The sequence below is a fragment of the Perca fluviatilis genome, chromosome 11 (assembly GCF_010015445.1).
Source record: "Perca fluviatilis chromosome 11, GENO_Pfluv_1.0, whole genome shotgun sequence".
Taxonomy (NCBI): domain Eukaryota; kingdom Metazoa; phylum Chordata; class Actinopteri; order Perciformes; family Percidae; genus Perca; species Perca fluviatilis.
Genome location: NC_053122.1, coordinates 5,838,133 through 5,863,963, shown reverse-complemented (window position 1 = coordinate 5,863,963; position 25,831 = coordinate 5,838,133). Strand labels below are relative to the sequence as shown.

The following is a 25,831-nucleotide window of genomic DNA, read 5'->3' as shown; positions in this document are numbered from 1 at the left end:
CCCGCAAGCTACGTATTGCTAGTTGTGACATTTTCCTGTTGAGGATCGGCCTGAAGTCTTCTGTGACCACCGTGAAACATCGACTCCCCTTACTGATTGATTGACAAACCAGTGGGTGATGGAGGTGGTGGTCTGTAATGATCTGGCAAGGAAACGTGATATATCTAGCTTCTCAGTATCCAAAGTGTTTTGTGGGATTCCCAGACAGCATGTGCACACAAGACTGAAAAATGTCTTTGTACACCATATATGTATTTTTAGGGATACACTCTCTTCTCAAATTGTGCAAATGCCTGGATTAAAACCTTCAGTAAGTTGTAACGTTCAATTTGACAATTCTCCAAGAACAGTATGCATACATATGACAGATGGCAATCCAAATCCACCCAACATAGAGAACCAAATTGGTTAAAAAGGATGTGTGTCTTCTTGCTGTTAATCATGTGTCCTAGGTTCTCCTTTTAGAAAACAAATTAATATTTTTTGGTTTCAACGCATGGCTCTAGGCCACTCCAATCATCTTACCATACCCACTCCTATATACAAACCAAGGGTGATGTACCCCCTACCAAGTAGGGTCCCATCCCCCTGAAACTTCTCACTCCCCTTCTACCCCCAAATAAATAAAAAATAAAAAATCTTCCTCAAACCTATCTCTACCATGTTCCTCCCTGTATGAGAGGCTGTAATTTATTTGTCTCCCTCTGACATTTGTAGTGTCCTTGTTGCTTATAACTGTAATATGTGTGTTCTTATTTTCTGCATTTGTATCCGTGTAGCACTTTGTAACTTTGTTTTCAAAAGGTGTACATAAAAATCTTACTTACTTACTTCCACTCTCCACGATCTGTGGTGGGGTGGAAACCTTACTGACACTTCTCCAAGAATCAGTGTCACAGTTAACCCAATCAACCCTGGAAATCAGCCTCCTGATGCAGCCTTGAAAGTCGAGACGGATAATCTGAGCTATCTGGAGACAAGCCTGAGTGTTTGAGTTGTCAGCTCTTGTGGCTCCTCTCGGCTTGTTCCTTGCAACCTAGCAAATACATGATTGGGGAAGGGAGGTCTTGATGGGATTAAAGGGTCAGAAAGGGTAATAGGTTCAAGAAAAAAATGGAAGGGACTTGTGGGTTTAGTTTGTCTCCTTTAGCAACCAATATGGTTAAACTGATGTAGGGTTGTCAAACCATTACAAACTATACAAGTGTTTTTCGGGTTGAAGCTAGTAGCCAGTGTTTTGAGTTGAAATAAAAAAATGTTACTACAGTGTGGCTTTTAGGGATAAAGCATTTATGCAGAATTTGTCAGCCCTATATGTTTGTCCAGCTTGAGCCAAATATCAAATATTGGACAAATATCTCAACAACTATTGATGCCCCAAAAATTTGGTGTAAACCACATTCATTGTCCTCAGAGTATGAATTGTAAATGACTTTGGTGATCTTCTGACTCTTCATCTATTGCCACTTAGTAGGTTAAAATGTTTACTTATCCAGTGAAATAACTCAACATCTATTAATCTAATTGGCACAAAATAATGCAACCGAACATTAAGGTTCCTAGAGGATGTACCTAATCACTTTGGTGATTGATTGACTTGACTGAGATTGACATCTGTGGTTTTCACCTGCAAGGACCACACTCCATCAACTAGATATGTTGAACAATTTATTAAATGAAAGATGATTGGTATGCAAGGCCTAAGGTCGCAAATAGTGGACAACTCTTGGAACGTAGAAGTACCGCTCTTATAGAAATGAATATCCCTCTAAGACCACGGTCACATATTTTCCAACTAGTACAGCAACCCCACACAGCTGTATTAACTGCTTAGCTGTTATGGTAACTAGATCTGCATTGGAGATTTCACACCAGCTGCTCCAGGACAGCTTTCGCTTACATGACATGCTTCCATCCCCCTGTTGGATTTAAATTAGTATATTGTCATTTAATCTGATAAAAGCTTGCTGACCTTGCCCCTGGTTAAAGTACAATGTTTGAATAATTTGATCTGAACCACAGGGAAATTCCCTGACTTCAGCCATTGGTATGCTTAAAAACAAAGTAATATGTTGTTCTTGAATGCTAACAATGTATATCTGTTTTGTCTTTGGACGGCTTCAGCATAGTAGAACATACCTTTACCTTTTTAGGAAACCAGCAATGGCAAAACTCATTGCTAGTGAAGCCAGTGAAACAAAAGCTGAAGCAGGACTCTTTGGCTGCCCCCTACACCCCTTTATCTATTTATCGCACATGACCTACAGATGAGCCATACATATGTGCCTTTTATAGCTGTTTTATGTGAAGGTGAGGGATGAGGGGCTGATAGTAGAGCTTAAACAGGGAGATGCTTTGTGGGAACCCTCGATGTGGGAGGGTAAAGTTCTTATACCTTACCAGATGGCCTAGAATTCCCCAACAGTACCACAGCATGGAAAGCACTTTTACATTTCTATTCCCATCTGCCACATGTCTGTTTAGTCATCTAGCCAGTTGTATTGAGGCTTCTTAATTTAGACTATGACATTTGCATTGGACTGGTTATTTTCTTGGACTAAATTTCATCAATGACCCTCAACCAGTAGAATTCTAAGCCTTCAAATAAACCTCTTCAATCCCCTTTCTTGGTTAGGGTCAAATGTTGATACTATTTTTAATGTAGAGTCATTGCATATCAGTAACGACATGCTGACCATCTACACGTACCAACAAGTCAAATAACTTTATCTGTAAAGCACATTTAAAGACAATGCCAGCAGAAAGTGCTGTACAAAGTTTCAAGATATATTTCCCCAAACTAACTTTTAAGAGTGATTCCAGTGCCCTTACTGGTCAAACAAAGCCAGACCAGCAGCACATTGTTTCAAGTTTAGTGATAAAACTACTTGAATAAGGTTAGAGCAAGTTTTTCTTCATTATTAAACAAAGCCAGTCAGGACAACTTTCCACCTGTGTAGTGGCAGAATACACCAACAACGGGAATTACATAAAATTGACAACATTGCTTCTGTCCTCACTTCTCTTGTAGCTGGGAGATCATTGACTCAGGCCAGGACAGCTCCATCTGGGACTGGACCTCAGCTCAGCTGACTCCTCAACCTCTCTTATCCAGGAGACATCGGCTTTCAAACAGCAAAACCCTGGCAAGGTGAGGCAGAGTCGGCTGATGACTCCCAGAATAACCTGAACTCTCTTTACTGGGTTTCACTCAGTAGAGCATGTTGTGTCTAGGCTTTCAGGAGTTTACATGGCAGAGCAGGTTTGGTGGAAACAAGCCACAGCAGTGAATCCCACTATGTATCTTTCCATAGTTAGAAATGTTGACCTATTATTTCTTCTAAAGTGGAATAAAAGCTGTTTCTGTTTAAGAAATTATTTATTCCATGCAGTTGCTGAATCTTGTTTCAGTTCATAATCATAATAGATAGTTGAACAGTTTGTGTACCCAGTTTCAACAGATTGTGAGTCTGCAACCAATGCTTGTTGGAAAAGGTCAAATAATGTGTGCTGAATAAATTCTTAAAATACAATATTCACATTTGACCATATGCATCAGCTTATCAGATAATAAAACAACTGGTCATACAACATGATGAAATTGTTATGAAGCAATTATTCCATGACCATGGTGTCCATGTGATTCACAACTCTGCATTTTAAAGGATTAGTTCAACATTTTAGGACCTCTTCTCTGTGTGTTAATGTGTGTATGGAGCCAGGAGGGGATTAGCTTAGTGTAAAGACTGCAAGCTGGGGAAAACAGTGAGCCTGGCTTTCTCCAAAGTTCAAAAAATGTATCTTGTTTGTTTAATTTGTACACAAACAGAAATGTTAATATGACAATTTGTGGTTTTGGGTGTCAAGATTTTAAAAATGTTTTCCAAAATGTTGAACCTTTCCTAGGAAAGTAACTGATACTTACTATATACTGTGACTACATGACAGTTGAAAAAACATTGTGTGTGTTTGCTTTCTTCTTCTAGTTTTGCCTGCTGGTTTGCAGTTTCTGCACCTTTTTGCTGTCTTAGGACGCTACATTCCAGGGATTGTTATCTCATATATTCTAGGTGAGTAAACCAAAGTTTTGCACATGATGATACAATTTCTATCATGCTAAAGACTTACACTCTTAGTTTAGTTGAACTCTGCGTGGAAGAAAACACATTCACTGATATTCAGAACATTTCTCTTAGTACATAAAAGGGTGGATAGACTTTAGCCTCCCAAACGCAATGCTTTTTCCCACCGAAATAACTTAGTACTACCATAGTATAGTGTCCAGCTTCATGGAGTTGTGACCGTTAAATGAGAGATATAGCTGTGAGTCATCAGCACAACAAAGATGTGAGATATCAAAGCAATGCATTATGTGGCCGGTTCCAGTTGTTCTGTCCTTCTGAGCCTATAAGTAAAATATATAGTGATGAAAAGCATCAAATACTGTATCCCAACATGATGAGAAAACTTGTTTCTGCAAATAAAGTTTTTACTTTAAATTTCTTTTTTATGGCTGGTATGTTCACGGAATTTATGGAAGCAAAAACCCTTGTTTCTTCTCTCTCTGTGCAGTGCTGGGCATTTTCCTGTGGCCTCTGATCTCATTTCACGAGGTCGGTTTGTGGCTAAAGCCAGTTCTGCAGAAGCTGGACTTTGGCATCGGGGAGTTCCTTGGAAAATCAAAGAGAAACATGGTAATTATGAAATGTCAATATTTAAAAAAAGTTTTGTCCTACAGTTTCAACAATTTTTTTGATGACCTGCTAATTTGCAGGGCTTAAAAAAATTAATTCGTCAGCAGATGGAAACCCTTTTATGAAGTGGAAATTATTTTGTTTTAATCATGCCCTCACAAGCTTCTCCTTTACTTATTTTATATATTTTTTATATTCAATATTGTAGTAGAAAATTAAATCAGCGACATCCTTGTTTTCTTCCTTTCAGAGAAGAAAATGATGCAGGCTCAGACTGAGAAAGAAGGCATCGAGTCGGACCTCTCTTCCATGTTTCCCAAGGTTGGCTAATTATCTCATCTCAATCTAATGATGCCTCTGTTGACTGACTGGTTCTAGTTAAAGCTAATTGAAATTCAATACACATGATCCACATCAGCATCGAGACCTGTGCTAAAGTGAATTCCCAAAAGATTTTGCTCTTCAAGCCAAACACCTGGTTACAGATTATATTTCATCAGTACGCTGCCTTGTAAAGTCTCAACATTGGATCCTATAAATCATCATTTTATAAATAAAGTGGATGTAATACAGAGGGATGAGTAATCAATCTATAGCAGGACTATCGGTTAAGAATAGCGATGTGGACCTGAACCATTAATATAGGTACTGAGACCCCGACCTGCCACCTTTTATTTTGTTGATGTAATGAAAAGTGACAGGAAAGATTTTGCGGTAATCATTTACCATCATCCACATATCCAAATTTTACAGTATTATGTATTGTCACATACATGTATGCATAGCACGTAGTGAGAATCAGATTTTGCGATCCTGCAGAGGGCAGCCACTGTAGGAGGGATTTAACCGTACAAAAATACATACAACTCTGAAGAAATGATCCAGAATGATGTTTTGATGTTGATATGATGTTGTCAGCCTGTGCACAAAGGCCACTCCCTGTGCACTCTTTCTGTATCCTTTGGCCTTCAAGTACCAATCAACTATAGTACACACAACAGATTACACAAGGCAGCTCTATTATATGTTATCTTCATCCAGTTTGATTATTTCTGCCACCAGATCAGTTCTGTTTGGGTTCTGATATCTAAGTCTTCACTTATGTTTCCTCCTACAGCTTGACTCCACAGTGTGTAAGGGAAATGTCTGTATCAGACACAGAGGTGTCTGACGTGACGCGGGACGGACAACGGTACTTTAACCTGTCAGAAGGACACACACCCCAGACTGAGAACCCAGAGGGTATATTTTGTGCTTGGATTCTGATAATATTTGTTTGATATTGTTTTGCTTTGCCACTGCTCATCAAATTATTATTACCATAGCTTTTAAACAATCTTTCTTTTACCTCACAGACTTTGACAGAGAAGAAGCGTTCATTGGAGGCCTTCCAGAATTCCCCTCAGTTGACAATGGCACAACGACCAATGGCGTGCATGACGATGACTTCAGCCTCGGCCTTCCCCTCGCCTTCACCTCAGCTGCCAATCAAATCCAAGCATACACCCTCTGCTCACGCAGACCAAAACCACCGACAAAGCCCCTTGAATTAGTCAACCAGATGGCGGGCGACTTCATTGCCGCCGGAGTCACAGCTGCCATGCAGGAGAGAATAGAAGCAGCGGTCGGCTTCACAGCTGAGCTCCAACACCACGCGGTCAAGACTCCCAGATACCACCAGGGTTGCTGGAGCTGGCCGAGGGAGTCGGACAGCGAGGTGGGAGGACTTTGAGCTGCTGGACCAGTCGGAGCTGGAGCAACTGAGGGGGACCTGGGGCTGGGAGAGGAGAAGGCCCAGGCCAAAGAGGAGGAAGAGAGTGACCAGCCGGCCTCTTCTGGTTTCTTTGCCAAACTCCTGAGACGCCACTGATTGATGAAAGGTACGATCCGCGGGGGAGGACGACTTACAGAGGACGTGTGGACGGGAGATGGGAGTGTTCTGGTTACAAAGGACTGTTGGGGATAGTGAGAAAGCAATGTTTCCATTTATCTTTATCCTGTAGAGCTATCATCAACATTTTAAAACTGGTCAGTTTGTCAAAGGTGAAAGTCATGTTACTTTAATCAGAATCATCCTAGATTAATGCCGTGATCAGACTACACGATATCGGCCCCATAATGGCCCTGGCCCAACAGACGCGGGCTACGAAATGGGGTGTTGGGTGTCTTGTTTTATCCTGTGTAGTATGTGATAGTGAAAAACTGAGACGCCTCCCAACATCCCGACCCAAAAGAGGCTGTGTCATTCCTTCTTTTACCGAGTTTGACAACACCTACAACATGTGCCATCAAGTTGATGTGAGCAGAATGAAACACTTGTGAACAGTTTTCACCAAAAAAACATGTAGGGGGCTTGTGCAATCTGCATGTGTCTCTGCATATTTATTTATTTTTTAACATTTATTTGGTTACTTGTGCGCCCCTACAGTTTTTGCCCTTATTGCCCAGAAGTCAGCTCAGAGCAAATTTGATTAACCTACTGGTCCATAATGGTCCATGACCGTTATGAAATACAAACATATTGTATATTCTGATCCCGGCATAACAATGTTGATGGTTTAGGGCCTCTTTAGTTGTAATTAATTGCAGCAGTTTCATATGTCTTTTCAAAGCATCTTGTATCACTTCATGACATTTGATTTGATTTGCCAAAATGTCAGCTCACAACACCCTTAACACTCACTTTGATGCTGAATTGATTAATCCAACTACATTACCCAGAATTCCACAGGCATAAAATCAAATGACAATCAATAGGCAATCAAAACACCTTTAATACTCAAAATACTACTACTGGTTGGATAGTTGACTATGAGGATTCAAAAATAGGAAACCTTTCTATTTTTTTTTATTTCCTTTTTTAATTTTATATGTACTTTTTCATAAATCATTTATGTAGTCAATGGGCTTTTATTTTATAACAACATGCAGCAGGTCTCTCAATACTATGCATGGAAATGTCAATTTGAGACATAAATATATTTAAACATCTAAACATTTTACTTTCAGTGCTTGGGCAAAAACCAAATCCAAAACACTTACCAGACTCATATTTTGCTGACAGGTTCGTCTTTCAGCTGAGAGGTTCAATCAACATTCAGTGGATGTTATTTTTTTTGGGATAGAGAAAAAAACATCTCCTAACAAAGTCAGATGCTGGCCTTGGGAGTTACATTCCTACAAAGCCACTGAACAAAACTCATTGTGGAAAATGGAGTTCCAGCCTTAGGACCATCTCATTTGTGTCTATTTTTCTGGCTTCATCACTTAGTCAGCTGATAAATTTCCCATTTAAAGCTATATTAAGCAAATGTTGACCGATTTGGGGCAAAAGTTTGAAGAAAAGTGCAACGGAAATAGACAAGACCTACAGCAACAGAAAAAGCGTCACTACCACAAATGCGGTTAGACTATATATAATTAGGACTAGGCTCGCCTTAAGTCCCTGGTCAAGTCTCGGCTAGTAAGAAACAAGTAAACCCATGAAGACCTCTGCTCCTCAGCTGCAACACATTCTCATCCCAACACGTCACATACTGACATTTTGTCATATGTACGCTTAAGTGACGCTGCAGGAAAAGAACGGGACACAAACCGCAGTCTTGTGGGTGAAAGTCCTGTGCTGATTGGCACAACCACCACCCTGACCCCCTTCTTAAGCAGGCTTTGTCACTCTTACTTCTGTGCCACTTGCACTTAGCGTCTAATACAGCCCTCATATGGGTTTGCGGTTTAAAGCCTGTTTCATGCAGGGCTAAAGTATCAATCGTGGAGAACCCAGACAAAGCGTCAGTATATTGACTCCCTGGGAATAAGAATATGCTGCATTGTCATTGGATGATCGGAAATTTGACTCAAAATGATGTAAAATTTAGTTTCAGTGCACTGAAAGTAAAATGTTATGATGTGGCATATTTCCATTTGCACCTTAATAATTATTTCACAATGCACCTTCGGAGGGCAGTCTGCTGTGTCAAGTATCAGTCGTGGGATTCACAGAATGATTGAACATTTACATGCCTTGTACATTAAAATACATGTTTTTTATAATAAAGACACACAGTAATGTATAATGTATTATCTTGAATTAATCATTTAATGCCTTGTATTAGCATAACTAAAGATGACAATAGAAATATTTGTTTATCAGTGCCTAAGAGGACTTTATAGTAGATGCAGTTAATTTCAAGCTCAGATGTGATAACTGTTTAAAACAAGTGTTTAGGAAGGTTCATGCTTCACTAAATAAATTGATAATCCTTTCAATTTAGTTCAAAAACATGTTGGTTGGTCAGAACCAAAATGCATTTACAAATGTACTTTTATGTAATTAAACTCAAGAATGTCAATAAAAATATTGCAGGGCAATCTGCAGTTTCATTTTCTTGACCTCATAAAGGTGTTTGTGAACATGTATTGCTGCTGTTGTGGGGACACACATTTACACAGTCACATGTAGGGACTCGCAACCCTTTGGGGACAATTTAAAGTCCCCAAAAGTAAATTATTAAAATATAGTGTTAGGACTTGATTTAAGGTCAGGGTTAGGGCTAGGCACACGTTAGAATAGGTCTAGTATTAGTATAGGTCCTAGGGAATACATTTTGTATGCGGTGTGCATTTTTTCTCTGGCAATGTGAACTAAATTTCTTAAAAAATTACAAAAAAACGCTGCATCAAGGAGTAAACCCCTATATATGGGAACGCGCTTCTGCCAGGTGAGCTACCCAGGTGCCCATATATAGAGGTTTACCCCTCAGCGCAGCCGCTTCGACTTCGCCCTTTGCTGCATGTCATTCCCCTCTCTCTCCCCTTTCATGTCTTCAGCTGTCCTGTCCATTTTATTTTTGTTTTGCATTTATTAGCAGTGGCAAGATGTAACTGAGTATATTTACTCACACAGGTGCATCAGTAATAATAATCAAATTACAATGTAACACTTTCACAAATTCTGTCACCTATAAACATTTTTACATTGGATTTTTCTTTTCTTGAGTAAAAGTATGAATGCAAGACTCTGTCTTCTTTCACCTGTTTATCAGCCACATGGGGGTGCTGTAATTTAAGGTTTAAAATCAACTATAATCACAAATTTAAACTCACATATAATATCTAAATGTTTTGCATTTTTGCAAAACATGCATTTGGCAACATTAGGAAATTATATATGTGGTCAAAGGCAAGACTGAAACTGACTGTTTGGCTATATCAAAAGAATGGCATTTCTACATAAAGCATTAAAATGAAAACCACATGAAACTCTCTATATAAATGTTCCACTACGTTCACCAGGTAGTCTATAACTGTGTGTGTGTCAGCTTTTGCTGCTGAGTAGATAGATCATTCGTCTTACTATTACAGCACAGAAAAACAACAATGGAACAATGAAAATGCAGTAGTGCATATCGATGTTTAGACTGTGTAGACCTATACCTTAAGTGAAATGTACACTGTTTTCAATAAAGTTTGTTTAAAATTCGCATTGTACATAAGTACAATTATAGTATACTATAACTTTGGGCTAGGAAAAAGGGGCTAAATGACAAACTTTGCTGTCAATTTATGATCAATGTATAAAGCAGCCTGTAAACTAAGCACATAAACACCTCATGTTTTTGGGGGTTTATGGGTGTGGTTTGCTGTATGAAGTTTTCATATAAGAAGCATTGTCGCAGAGAGACTCTCAGCCTAAACTGGCAGGAAATGGAAGGAGAGAAATCAATACATGACACAGTTGAAGAAAAGGGTAGGGCTATAACAAGGGTCTTAATAGAGCTTTATTTATTTTTCTTAATAATACTGGTATAATGAAAAGAATTATAAGGGTTTATTTTTTAAGTATTACACACTCCTGGGGCCTGTACCATGATGGTAGTTGAACAAACTCAGGGTTGCAGGATTGGTTTAGAGTTGACAAAACCAAACCGATGCAATCAGGCTTTATTGGTACCATGACGCAGCTTATCAACTTTCTCTGTTAACTCAGGCTTTGATCCTTAAACTCTGATTACTCCCGCGGCGTGCACATAAAAGAGTGGCGTCGGCACCGAACAACCAATCACGTTCAATATGGATAGAGCGAGAGCAATATATTTTTCTGCGAAGGAGCAAGAAATTATTTTAGAATATAAAAATGTTTTTCAAGCACGCAGTAATACCGTCTCTGCTGCCAAAGCAAGAGAACAATCTTGGAGGAAGATTGCTGATTGCGTTAATGCGGAAGTTAAAGAAATACATTCTATAGGCCATTAATGTGAAATTATGAATATAGGCTAATCATATTAAAAATGTATTAAATAAAATGAAAATGTGTGTATGTATATATATATATATATATATATATATATATATATATATATATATATGTATATATATATATATATATATATATGTATGTTTGTAAAATGTGAATGTATTAGCTTTGACATCCTAAGAAAGATTAATATTAATTGATTTTTAGATGCAACCCCAACTCCAAACGTTCTTGGCAGCAGATCAAGACAAAATATAAAAATATAATTCAAAGTGGTGAGTATTTATCACAACCTTTTATTATTTTTGTGAATATTTTATCACAAACACTTCTTTGCAGCAAAAGGTGAAGCCATTGCAATGATTGCAACAGAGAACAGCAGCTGGGAATTAATTACGTCACCTATATGTTTCTTTGCTCACCGCTGATTGGTCAAACTTCAGACTGAGATCTCAAATCCAGAACATAACCTGCCCCGGAGCAGGTTAGCCGTGCAGCGTAAGATACCATGGCAACGAACACCGATTAAAGCCGAGCTACTTTCATAGTACCTAAAACCCAGGGTTGGTGGAAACTAAACTGAAACATAGCTGGCTAGCCACCTAAACCAGCTTCATGGTATAGGCCCCTGTACAGTTGGTGGCGGCATACTATAACAATAGTAATCTGCCAAAAAACAAACAAGAAGTAAAGACTCTCAGCCTTCTTTCTGTACTGACCAGCACATCTGCTCTCTACAATCCAAACATGGGAAGACTATTCAGCCTACTTATCCTATTCAGCCTATTCATCAAATATGGTAAGTTAATATCCAACTGTATGCTATGTATAATCATCATCTATTGATGACACAGGTGACGTTGGGGCATGTATATGTAGGCATATGTCTTCAGCAGTCTACACTTTTCATCTAAAATGAGCCAATCAACATGGCGTAACGGTGCAGACGTTTCTTCTCTTTGTCCTGTGTAAATATTTGTGAATATTGTCTTTTGTCAAACCCGGTATCCAGTTTTGTGCAAACTTCCAATCCGGTATATTGCTGCACATGCCTTACCACAACGTCTGTTGTACTGTGAGGAACGGATTTACTATTTTTGTGACTTTGTGTAACATTTCCCCGCACCTCCGACCACCAGATGGCTAGCTAGCTAACTAGCTTCTGCTAGCAACTACTTCCTTGTCCTCAGAAAGATAACGTTTACTCCGGACTTCGTTCGCTGTATCACTGGATTTACTTATTTTTGTCTATTTCTTGTGTCGTTTGAGTCTTAAAGATGAGACTTAGTTTTTAATCCACAATGAGCTTGTGCTCAAACTTTAACGTACACCAAACATTATCACAAAAACCTAGCCTGTGGCCACTCTTCTTCGTCTGTCTTATCACCAACATACACCATGGTCATATAACTAGCTAGTTCCCTCTGCTGGTCACATTAGGTATTACAGATTATTCATTGCATAACAACACATTCCCCTTTCTTTGAAGTTGTGAACAAAACATGCCTTAACATATATATATATTAACACACACACACACATATATATATATATATATATATATATATATATTAGAAATCTTTCTAATACCAAATGCTCATTTTAAACAAAATGAACTTCAAAGATCACCAATTATACATCTCACTTTCCATTTTTGTAATTTTTTTTAAAACGCACAAAATGAGAACATCACATATTCAGTCCATAGATTCACAGATCAAGTCTGACTGGTCTTTTGACTTGACGCTCCTCGATCTCCAAGGTGACCTTGAGTTAGAGCTGGGCAATATATTGTTATTATATCGACATCGTGATATGTGACTAGATATCGTCTTAGATTTTGGATATCGTAATATTGTAATATGGCATAAGTGTTGTCTTTTCCTGGTTTTAAAGGCTGCAGTACAGTAAAGTGATGTCATTTTCTGAACTTACCAGACTGTCCTATACCCACTTAGTCATTATATCCTCATTACTGATGATTATTTATCAAAAATCTCATTGTGTAAATATTTTGTGAAAGCACCAATAGTCAACACTACAATATTGTAGCGGTATCGATATCGAGGTATTTGATCAAAAATATATCGTGATATTTGATTTTCTACATATCGCCCAGCCCTACCCTGAGTGGCCATCACTTTTGTCCACATGCACACGTCCTTCTGATTTCAGGTCTGGCACTGTTTCTGCATGTGACACAGAAGCATTTCCATCTCATCTTCACATTCTGTTTCTCTGAAAGTCTCTGGTTCTGAGAAGGTTGCAACGGTTCTTTCTGAGCACGTGACCCTCCTCAGGCCTTACTTCATCTGATCTCGGTCCGACCTCCTGGAGAACAGTAGCTTTTTGGTTCCACGCATCACATAATCTTTGGCAAGTGGTCTGAGGGTTTTGGTTGACTTGTCATAACACTGTTTTTGTTTCCATTTCATATCCTCCAGTTTTGTCTGTGTCTCTGCTAAAGCTGGGCAATATATCGATAATATATCGACATCGTGATATGAGACTAGATATCGTCTTAGATTTTGGATATCGTAATATAGTAGTATGGCAAGTGTTGTCTTTTCCTGGTTTTAAAGGCTGCATTACAGTAAAGTGATGTCATTTTCTGAACTTACCAGACTGTCCTTTACCCACATTACTGATGATTATTTATCAAAAATATCATTGTGTAAATATTTTGTGAAAGCACAAATAGTCAACACTACAATATTGTTGCAGTATCGATTCCGAGGTATTTGGCTATAGCTAGCTATAGCTATAACTAGAGTCTTCGTTATCCCATGCAGGGCAAAATGGACTTGACATGAGTAATGACACTGTTGGAAGTTGCACTTGTGAGCAGAGCAATTTCAGGAAAGTTTGAATAGTATTCTATCACTAGCAGGTAGTCTTTGCCATTACAGTGTAACAAGTCTGTTCCAACTTTCTATAAGTAGCAGTGGGAAGATCTTGGACCAACATAGGCCCCTTGCCTGTTTTTCTCTGGTACTTGTTACACATTTTCCTATCATGTTTTCAATTTCCTTGTTGATTCCGGGCCCATTCGCGGCGTTCCTGGCTCTTCTTTTGCACTTCTCACTGCCAAGGTGTCCCTTGTGTAGCTTAAGAAGTATTTCTGGCCTAAGGCTGTGTGGAATGACAATTCTACAGTCTCTCAATAACTGTTCATTTGCCACACTTAGCTCTGATATAATGTGATAATACTTTGGACAGGACCCCTTGGGCCAGCCACTGTGAATGTTTTCCATCACTGTTTGTAGCTCCTTGTCTTTGACTGTTTCTTCACTAATCTCTTTTGCTTTAACGTGAGACACAGGTATCTAGGGGCTAGACGATGATCTGTCTCAAATGTGAATGTAGGAAGCCCATAGACATAGCAATGAAATATCTGTAGTCCATAAACTAATCCAAGACATTCCTTCTAAATCTGAGCGTATCTTGTTTCAGTCTTAGTCATGGACCTAGAAACGTAAGCAACTGGCTTCCAGCTATCAGCTCTGAGTCCATCCTTCGACACATCTGTTGAAATCTTCTGTCTCTTGTTGGGATCATAATACGCCAGCACGGGTGCATTTGTCAGTGCGATCTTTAGAGCATTCCATTCTCGCTCATTTCTCGATGTCCACTTGAACTCATTGGAGTCATGGAGAAGTTCTCTCAGTGCTGATGTTTTCACTGATAGGTTGGGTATGAACTTTCCAATAAAGTTGATCATTCCCATTATTCTGAGCACACCTTTCTTGTCAGTGGGGCGTGGCATGCCTAAAATGGCTTTTATTTTCCTTTCATCTGGCTCTATCCCTTGAGAAGAATACTTATCTCCAAGGAATGTTATTTCTTGCACACCAAATTGGTGTTTCCATTTGGCGCGCGATTTAGTCCATTCTCACGCACCCTTTGGAGCACTTTAGTCAGTCTTTCATTGTGCTCTAGTAGAGTGGAGCCCCAGATTACCACATCATCGACATGGCAACGGACCCTTTCTAGGCCCTCTATCATATTGTCCATTGCTCGATGATATATTTCAGATGCTGAGATTATGCCAAACGGCATTCTCAGGAATCTATACCTGAGGAGACACCACCGAGCAGTGACTCTCTGCCCTCAGATACAACAGAGAACAGTACATTGTAGCTTTTGTCCTTTACTGTCACTTCCAGTCTGCACTGACCTTTGCTTTCTATGTCTTTTCTGTTGTAGTCTTTCGTAGTACTATTTTCTTGATTATTTTAGGCTTTTCTTTCATGGCCTTAATTTCAGTCATGCTGATCAAAGTTTGCTTGTCGCCTGTGTCAATCTCTAAAGCGCTAAAGCTCCATTAATTGTCAATGACACAATCCATGTATCTTCATTTTCTAAGTGCCTAGCATTTTCCTCCATGGCATAATTTTTTATATTGTCACATGACACCATGCCGACAAAGAAAGTATCACTTAGGTCAGTTTCTTCAACTAGCCTCACTGACTTGGGCTTGTCCTTTGACATGCATTGTCTTGCAAAATAATTTTTTCCATTGCAATTCGAGCATCTTTTTCCATAGACAGGGCACTGCCGGGGCTCATGTCTGCTACCACAACATTTGCAGGAGTATGCTGCTGCATCTTCAACCACGTTTTTTGTGGTGTATGCCTTTTCATCTTATTTTTGACAACAGCTATCTAGGCACTGTCATGCCGTGGCATTCCATTCATTAAACGTCTTTGCGTGCTGTTGGGCTAATTCACTTACATCATAGGGCTGGGCGATATAGACCAAAAGTCATATCCCACAACACACAAATTATAAATGAACCTACGAGATACAACCTCAAATCTGTAAACAAGGGCACCCTCATAGATATTGTCTTGACCAACCTGCCCTCTAAATACACCCCAGCTGTCTTTAACCAGGATCTCATGGGGGTCGGTTCAGTTTTGTTTTATTCACAGTATATTAATAATGAACGTATACTGTTTACAAATTGACCCAAATTCATTGCACTGGGTACCAAGCACTTCACCTATTTAATGTGAAGTAGATCGGACGAACGGTTCCAGATATTCGAATGACAGATGGCAAATGCACATACAGTACAGGCCAAAAGTTTGGACACACCTTCTCATTCAATGCGTTTCCTTTTTATTTTCATGACTATTTACATTGTAGATTCTCACTGAAGGCATCAAAACTATGAATGAACACATATGGAATTATGTACTTAACAAAAAAGTGTGAAGTAACTGAAAACATGTCTTATATTTTAGATTCTTCAAAGTAGCCACCCTTTGCTTTTTTATTAATAAGGGAATAAATTCCACTAATTAACCCTGACAAAGCACACCTGTGAAGGTAAAACCATTTCAGGTGACTACCTCATGAAGCTCATTGAGAGAACACCAAGGGTTTGCAGAGTTATCAAAAAAAGCAAAGGGTGGCTACTTTGAGGAAGTGTGTCCAAACTTTTGGCCTGTACTGTACCCACAGTCAGAGATTCCTTACTTTAATACAATTACAGTAAATACAGTAGTTAATTTGTAAAGTGGGAGGTCCAGGAGCGCAGAGGGGGTGAAAATTCCCCTAAAAACGCATCGAAAACGCAAATGCAAGATTTTTGTGGAACTTCAATGGGGAATAAAGACTAATAAGACAGATAACAACATTGAACACTACACAAACACAATTTATTATTTTCATTTAGGCGATTCATTTTTCATAGTGACAAGGGAGGTGCCGGATCCAATAAAAAAGGTTCCGGATCCAACGTCGGAGTTGCCGCAACATGTTCCGGCTCAAATTAAGCCCTGAGTAAATACATAAAAACATTAAAAACATATATTCAAATCTAACCTGTGAAACATCCCACTATAGCAAAATTAAAAGACACAGTTTTCAGTTCACTCTAACAACATTGTTTTATAGATGATTTAATGTCTTCATATCAGGAAGTGTTGTTGCAGAAAAACTGACTTTATTTCAATTCTTCAGCTCAGCAGCAGACCTGCTCTTCTCTCCAGAACCCAAATATGGTCTGCAAATATGCCGAAAATGGTAAGTCAACTGTATTCATAATGTTGCAGCATGTATCTGAATTTTTATTTAAAGATGTATCGCATGTTATAGCTCAAAGTAATGAATCAACTTCAACAGTTCTTAGTTGAAGAGAATGTTTCTTAAATCATGAACATTTCTTTGACTCACTCTGTCTGCACAAGTCCTCCAAACCATCCGACGATATGGGTGTATAATCCATACCATCAGAAAACGACCCACAGGAGTGTTTCATAAATTCGCTCGCAGCAATGGTGGAAATACGACCTCATATCTAAACTAGAGAATGTTGCTCGGACTAGGGTTAGGGTTTTGAATGTAAAGGTCACGATTTTAAACGACGCCTTTAATGTGAAATAGTTGCAGCTTGGTTATGTTTAGGCAATGAAAACTACTTGGTTATTTTCAGGCATCACAACTACTTAGTTAAAGGTATTGTGGAGGATTTTCCCGAATTTTAGAAAAGAACCGCCCTCTGTACTTTTGAAAAAATGCACACGCCCACACTCTACCTTGCCCCGAGGGAACGCTTATTAAACGTGGCGCAGAGTGCACTGTTTACAAGTTGCTGTCGGCATGGCTCATACAAGCTACTTTCAGAAAGAAGATTTACACTTTTTCACAAATTGAGATGTTTACCGTGTCTGTGCGGTGCGTGACTTGTGCCAGGGCTAGCATCGCTAATCATAGCTTACATCAACTATCACTAGCAGTGATTTTAAATGGATTTCTCCAAATATCACGCCAAACTTTACCTGTCGAGTAGAAACTTCACGACTGAGGCATCAGTGGGAAGCTTTTAGCGCACGCCAGCGTGTGAAATATTCTCCCAAAAGCTTCAATGCTTCAATGAATGGCTGAAACCGTAGCTCAAGCTCACAACACATATACACCTGAAAGCTAGGGACGTACGCATTTCACGGCCTTACGCATCATATCACCAGAATGATTGACAACTAGGAGGACCAATAGTCTTGACTATACCTTTAAGTTTAGAAGAAGATAATGGTTTGGGTTAAAATGATGATACTTCACTTGATGGAGGTGTGGGAGGGGGTTTGATGCTGTCCTCATCTCCTACTTCAATGCCTGACGAACCTATCTTTTTCTCTCCCCTGTCTTTCACTGGTTGAAGCCTGAAAATACTGTAAAACAAATGAATAACATAACTAATTCCACTGGTGGGACTGTTGAGCTCTGTCTCAGACCGATACCTCCGGTTCAGCCTGGTCCTCATCCTCAGCACGTACCTTTTTCAGTCGTGGAAAATACTTTTCAATACTCATCTGGATTTAAGCAGCAAACATTCAGTGTAAGAGTAAAAAATGACATAACATTTATAATACGTTTATTTGATTCACAGCTGCTACATATAGTGTTTTGACCTCGACAACCCAACTGCATTTTACCGCAAACTTGCGACTAGTTCACTTTCTAAAGCGGGCTAATCGCTTGTTTGCTAAGAATCGGGTCGGGTGATTATGAATGTAAGATTGTGTAAAGGTGAGATAGATACCAAACCTTTTCGTGGACTTGTGAATTTCGACACCGGCTTCTCTCCATGATGGAGACAGAGCGTGTGTGTGTGTGTGTGTGTGTGTGTGTGTGTGTGTGTGTGTGAGCGAGACATCAAGTGACAGAGAGACGGAGGAGAGCAGGGAAAGGAAATGCAAAAGAACGTATTTTAAATAGCGTTAAAAAAAAAAAAAGAATAACGAAACGCAAGGCGTCCGCCGCGTTGATATTGAGGCGGACCGCCACACAATAGTCCGTGGGGGAAACACAGCATATTTATTCCCTTACTTCTTTGCTCCCCTCATAATTACGCTCATTAGAAATGTAAATATAACTCATAACTGCTGCTAACAAATGGCCTCATGGTCTCGTCTGCATTATGAAAGTAGGTGCTTCTGTTACATAGTCTACCTAGGCAACTTACAGTCTTAGAAGTTTTTCAAGGCTCTATGTAGTCGACTCCATCAGGTAAAAAAATGTACTTCAACTGTCCATGGTCAGAGTTGCCCATGTTGAAGTTGTATAATCTGTTGAATATCAAAACGTTTTGAAATTTGTTTTTCTACCATCAGAACTGACCAGATACAATAATGAGGAGATCAGGATTGTGATGGTGGGGAAGACCGGAGTTGGGAAGAGCGCCACAGGAAACACCATTCTGGGAAAACAGTACTTTAAATCAGAGTTTTCATTTGACTCTTTGACTAAACACTGTGTTAAGGCCATCGGTGAAGTGGATGGACAAATGGTTGCTGTAATTGACACTCCGGGTCTGTTTGACACCAGCACTGATGAAAAGGAAACCATTAACAATATTTCCCAGAGCATTTCTTATGCTTCTCCTGGACCTCACATCTTCCTGGTTGTTATCAAACTGGGCAGATTCACAGAGGAGGAAAAGAAGACGGTGCAGAAGATTCAGGAAATCTTTGGAGAGGAAGCAAACAAATACAGCATGGTTCTCTTTACCCATGGTGACCAGCTCAAAGGGAAACCTATTGAGGAGTTATTGAAGACTAACAAAGAGCTGCAGGAACTTGTGGACAAATGTAACGGCCAGTACCACGTCTTTAATAATGAGATGAATGATCGTTCTCAGGTCAGGGAGCTGCTCGACAAGATCAGATATATAACAGAGAAGAACGGAGGAAGTCATTACACCACTGAAATGTTCCAGGAGGCAGAGAGGGCGATAGAAAAGGAGAAACAACGCATCCTTAAAGAGAAAGAAGAGCAAATGCGCAAAAAGGAAGAGGAAATGAAAAAGAAACTAGAGGAAAAGTATGAGCTACAAATAAAGGAAGCAGAGGATGACAGAGAGAGGATGAAAGTGTTAGTTGCAGCTCGTGAGAGAGAATTTGAGGAGGAGAGCAACAAATATAGAGAAGAGCAGGGAAATCGGGCCAGACAGGAAGCTGAGAACAGTAATCCAATAATTAAACTGATAAAACGTATCTTCAAACTTTTCTCCATCTTTACCAAACTGTTCTCTCCACAGTCCCTTTTGGATTTTCCTGTGTAGTGCTTCAATTTCAAATAAACACAACTAAATTCCACAGGTTAATAATTGTACAAGGTGATCGATACATATTTAGAAGTGCCACAGCTTGTAAAGAGCATGTTTCTATGGTGATCATGAAATAAATCTGATAATAAATGACATACTGACATCAGTCAGAGGTTAAAGATACTAAATACAGGACATGAAGGTCTCCTTCCATTTAATGTGACTTATGTGTCACACAGAACCAGGTAGAAACATACAAAGAAAACTGGTTTTTACACACAAACTTCTTTATTCATTTTATTTCATTTTATGTAACTGTGAAATAATAACTGTAAATGGATGCCACCGAGCTGCACTCCTTTGAGAAACAACCTTTGTACAGTAGCCTCCTCCACTGGCCTGGAAGAACTGTAAAGTCTGAACGATACAGCTGGTGAGAAATTAATTAAAGGACAGAATATGTCCAAAAACTAAAATAAGGAGGGTTTTGAAATTACTTTAAAATCTATTCAAAAAATGTTAAAGTCATTGCTAATTTAAACTCTCAATAACACAATCAAATTATTAAATCTCACATTGAGGTGTAGTTTTATTTTTAAGGTAAAATGTTTAAGTATATATTTAATTAAACCAAAGCAGACCGGAATACAAAAATTCACATTTCTATTCCATTTATTCTTCCACATTGCCATTTTGGATTTTGTATGTAAAAAATATTTTTACAATATTCTAATGTAATATTTAAACATCAGACATTTATAAAATGTGATGCCATCATATCACAAGACATTGAGACTATATTTCTCATTGTTATGTTTTCCTTTCATTGCAGCTTTGATTTTTTTCTTTACTTATTTCATTATATTTTAATATGTCCCTCACTGACTTACTGTTTTTCTTTAATGGAGCCTCCCAGCATTAGCATTTTATACATATATTCGTATAATCAGTTTGACAATAAACATCAAGACTCTTTGTTGTCAGCAGTGTTTATAGGTGTGGTGTTTTTACATGAAGTCTTTATATAATGAAGTTTCTCTTCAGACAGACTGACTTTACTTCTTCAGCTCAGCAACAAAACTGATCTTCTCTCCTTAACCCAACAATGGCCAGCAAATATGCCAATAAGTCAATAAAATTTATTCATAATGTTGGTTGTAACTTGTATCTAAACAAACATTTATAGATGGATTGTATGTCATAACATGAACCAATCCCAACAGTCTTAAAGGGGAAAGTGCTTGAATTGAAAAACTTTTCTGAAATTCTCAGTTTTTTTGTGATTCATTCTGCATTATTTATAGAGGTGCTTCTGTTGTTTGGCCTACCCTTGCCTAAAAATTATAACATTCATGAAGGAGGATTTATTGCAGTACTGCTGTATTAGACTGTATTAGTTTGTGGCAGGTGTTCCTAATAAACAGTCAACTGAGTGTAATTTCTATGCCTCTGTTTAAGGCCCTATATCAAGTCAACTAGGCAAGGTAAAAACTAAACTTCAACCCACTGTCAGAGTTGCTCATGTTGTAGTTGTATAAACTGGTTCAAAAAGTTTTGCAATTTCATTCATCCTTCCCATCAGAACCGACGAGATACAATAATGAGGAGATCAGGATTCTCATGTGGGGACTTGCTGACCTTTTGGGGACAAATTCAAGTCCTGACAAAGTAAAGTATTAAAATCTAGTGTTAAAACTTGTTTAAGGTCAGGGTTTCGAATTCTCGCCCTTTGCTGCATGTTATCTCCCACCCTTTCTCTCCCCTTTCATGTCTTTAGCTGTCCTATAAAAAATAAAGGCCTAAAATGCCCAAAACATAATCTTAAATTTTTCTTTTACATTTATTAGCAGTGGCAAGATGTAACTGAGTATATTTACTCACACAGGTGCATCAGTAACAATAATCAAATTATAATAACACTTACAGGAGTCATTCTGTCACCTATAGACATTTTACATTTGATTTTTCATTTCTTGAGAACATTTTTGAATGCAAGACTCTTTCACCTATGTATCAGCCACATGGGGGTGCTGTAAGTTAAGGTTTGAAATCAACTATGATCACAAATTTAAACTCACATATACAGTTTTTTTCAATCGCTAACAAGCGCTTACCCATTCCTCGGATACTTTTTCTAAACTCTTAACACAGACTGACACCTACAAAACACAACTGGCCAAATGGATAATTTTCTTCTCAAAAACACATTTTGTTAAATATATACTAACTCTCCATTTCAAGACAGAACACATGTTTCTCTGCACACACTGACTTTACCAAAACACTGGAAATCTGACTCAAAATGAAATGATTCTGTCAAAGAATAACACTTGTTTTCACTTCACAAGGTACATGCAGTCAGTTAGACTAAAGTTCTTGGTTGGGAACTGTGTGTCCACATGTACAATAATGTTCACATTCAAACACATTTCAGTAAAAAGCAAATTAGGTTTTTTTTCCTTACTGTTTACTAAAGGAAGTACAGTAGAAAGACAGTATACAGTAATAGAACAGAACAAGTTTTACAGTAATGCTTACAGTGAACAAAATATCCATGAAACACAAGAGCATTCTGTAAAAAAAAAAGAACCAGCAAAAAGCCCAGATAAAAAAGGGGGAACAAAAAAGCACAAAATGACTGTATCTAATCCCTGCGATCTTCAGGGTTAGGCCACATGTTTTCATCAACATCACAGCTGATATCATCCAAGGCGATGCACCTGGGATAAAACCACTTGGCGTGTCGGGTCCACCCTTGGCAATCATGACCTGTGATATCCCTGCATCCAGCATCCATGGCTTCAAGGAGGGACATCTGGTCATAAACCTTCCACCTCCATGCAGAAAAGAACTCCTCTATGGGGTTGAGGAAAGATGAATAGTGTGGAAGGAAGAGACTTACCAGTCTTGGGTGGTCTTCAAACCATGTTGTTATTGCTTGTGAATGGTGGAAAGCAACATTGTCCCGCAGGAAATGACAAAGGTCCTCATGTTTTCACCCTCCTGATCCTGCTCTGGTACCAGGCTGGTGGAGATCATTGAGAAAGGCGAGGAGGTCCCGGTATTATAGGGTCCAACCTGACATTGGTGAAGGAGTAATCCTGCATTTTGCCATTGCTGCACACATGGTAATGTTTGCCCTCTCTCTGTCCTGGCACATCAACTGTGGCCCTCTTTCCACTATATTTCGTTCAACGCCTTTGGACGAGATTGAATCCTGCCTCATCCATGTAAATGAATTCATGAGGGGCCTGGTTGGCCTCCAATTCCCATAACTCTCTGAAACAAAGTTTATGTATATCATGCATTATTGTATATCATACTGTACTGTAACCTATTACTGTGTAGGTTATCTACTTGCAAAGTGCAAAGCTTATAGGACTGGACATTGAGTTGAATATACACTATACCTGGACATATTGTGGTCGTAGCTCTTGACTCTCTCACTGTTCCTCTCAAAGGGAACAGTGTAGAGCTGCTCTCATCCGGCACTCTGTGTTTAGACAATGTCCGTAATGGTTGGTGAGGCTGATGCTTTCGATATTGTTAAATATCTCATGGTCCTCCACAATCTCGAGCTTGAATTTCACTCAGTTTTTATTGCATTATTTGCAACAACCATTTCTACAATGGCAAGCTCTTGATCATTATTGAGGAGCTCTCCTCTCCCCCAGAGGGTGGAAGACGTTGCATTCTTTTAGAGGGACAAAAGAAATTCAACATATGCATTCATTGTATGACCTTATTGACATGTCAAGTGAGAATAGAAACAATCCATGTAAAATGCAATACTTACCTGTTGGTTTGTTGAATGATTGCCTCCATATAATGGAGGCAACCGCTGACTTCGCTCCTCAACTTGCGGTTGCCCTTTCACCAGCCTCTCTTAGTGAAAGAGCGTGGTTGGATCACATGGTCAGTCATAGGGCCCCAATCTCATCACTGACTACTGTTCTTGCAGCGTGCAATGGCACCACCACGCATTCTTTACACCTCTACCTCCCCTCACTGGGCCTGCTCTTCCTCCCCAGCCCTGCTCCTCCCACTGCTCCTCTTACTGCTCCTCTCAGCTGCTCCTCCCACTGCCCCTCTCACTGCTCCTCTCACTGCTCCTCTCACTGCTCCTCTTACTGCTCATCTCACTGCTCCCTCCCACTGCTCTCTCTACTGCTCCTCCTCACTGCTCCTCTCACCTCCTCTCTTACTGCTCCTCTTACTGCTCATCTCACTGCTCCTCCTCACTGCTCCTCCTCACTGCTCCTTACTGCTCATCTCACTGCTCCCTCCCACTGCCCTCCTCACTGCTCATCCCACTGCTCCTCCCACTGCTCCCTCCCACTGCCCATCTCACTGCTCCTCTTACTGCTCCTCTTACTGCTCCCTCACTGTCCCTCCCACTGCTCCCTCCCCACTGCTCCTCCCACTGCCCTCCTTACTGCTCCTCCCACTGCCCCTCCCCACTGCCCTCTTACGTTCCTCTCACTGCTCATCCCACTGCTCATCTCACTGCTCCTCTTACCGCCCTCCCCACTGCCCTCCTTACCGCTCCTCCTCACCTGCTCCTCTCCACTGCTCCTCCCACTGCTCCTCCTCCCCGCCCCTCCCACTGCCCTCCTCACTGCCCTCTTACTGCTCCTCCCACTGCTCCTCTTACTGCTCCCTCTACTGCCCCTCCTCACTGCTCCTCCCACCGCTCCTCCCACTGCTCCCTCCTCACCGCTCTCCACTGCTCCTCCCACTGCTCCTCCCCACTGCCCTCCCACTGCTCCTCTTACTGCTCCCCTACTGCCCTCCTCACTGCTCCTCTTACTGCTCCTCCCACCGCCCCTCCCACTGCCCCTCTTACTGCCCTCCACTGCTCCTCTTAGTGCTCATCCCACTGCCTCATCTCACTGCTCCTCTTACTGCTCCTCCCCACTGCTCCTCTTACCGCTCCTCCCACTGCTCCCTCCCACTGCTCCTCTTACTGCTCCTCTTACTGCTCCTCACTGCCCTCCTCACTGCTCCTCTTACTGCCCCTCCCACTGCCCCTCACTGCTCATCTCACTGCACCTGCACCTCCTTCTGCATCTCACTGCTTCTGGACCTCTCCCTCCATCTCTCACTGGGCCTGCTCTCTCCCTGGGCCCCTTTGCTCTTCCTCTTCCTCGGTCCAGACATTACAGTGTTTGTATTTTTCTGTTTCTGTTTCCAAACACATCACTCCTCAAAGTCCTCTTCTTTATAGTAATTGAAAGAAATAACCCCGCCACTCGAGTCTAAGCCAGACTGGAATCAGCTGTGGTTGGCCTCACTTTAACCAACATAAATCAGCTGTGTGTCAATTTTTCAATTGTCTTTTTTTTTGCTTAGGATATGTTGTTTTTGAACTAATATCATTGCAGAAGCAGATGTTTTTATACTGTATCTAAGGTTTGGATAATTGTTTTTCTATTGTGGGATGTTGTGTGTTAACATTCTCAGAATACTACACAAACAATCCATCATTTTGTTGGGAGGTATAGCTTGTCTGTTAAGAAAATGGTGCGTTGTGGGAAATGTGTTCAACTGACTGCATATTGTGTGAAAAAGACATGAAATATGTGAATTGTATGGCCAAAAAAGACTGATGCTGTGCAAATTGTCTTTAGAGTTTTGAAAATGTGACAAATGTTTGGACAAATGCTTGTTAGCTACTGAAAAACTGTAATATCTAAGACAGCACTGATCTTTTTGCAAAACATGCATTCAGGAAATTATATATGCAAGTCAAAGGCAAGACTAAAACTGACTGTTTGGCTATTTCAAAAGAATGGCATTTCTATATGAATCATTAAAATGAAAACTACA

General features: G+C 39.9%; 1 protein-coding gene and 1 pseudogene across 3 annotated transcripts in view; both read left to right on the top strand.

The window, feature by feature from the left end:
* Window positions 1-21,435, top strand: part of LOC120567973 (GTPase IMAP family member 4-like) — a 25,882-nt gene extending 4,447 nt beyond the window's left edge. Inside the window, exons 1-3 of one of the 3 annotated variants that reach the window (XM_039815114.1) lie at window positions 11,099-11,746; window positions 16,918-16,980; window positions 19,068-21,435. In XM_039815114.1, the coding sequence (XP_039671048.1) occupies window positions 11,695-11,746; window positions 16,918-16,980; window positions 19,068-20,017 (1,065 nt within the window). In that variant the 5' untranslated portion in view covers window positions 11,099-11,694 and the 3' untranslated portion in view covers window positions 20,018-21,435. Of the gene's footprint in view, window positions 1-11,098; window positions 11,747-16,917; window positions 16,981-19,067 lie in introns of those variants that run through there. The other 2 variants (XM_039815115.1, XM_039815116.1) reach the window with 2 other exon arrangements.
* Window positions 2,689-6,831, top strand: LOC120567960 (annotated as a pseudogene).
* Window positions 21,436-25,831: the final 4,396 nt, after the last annotated feature.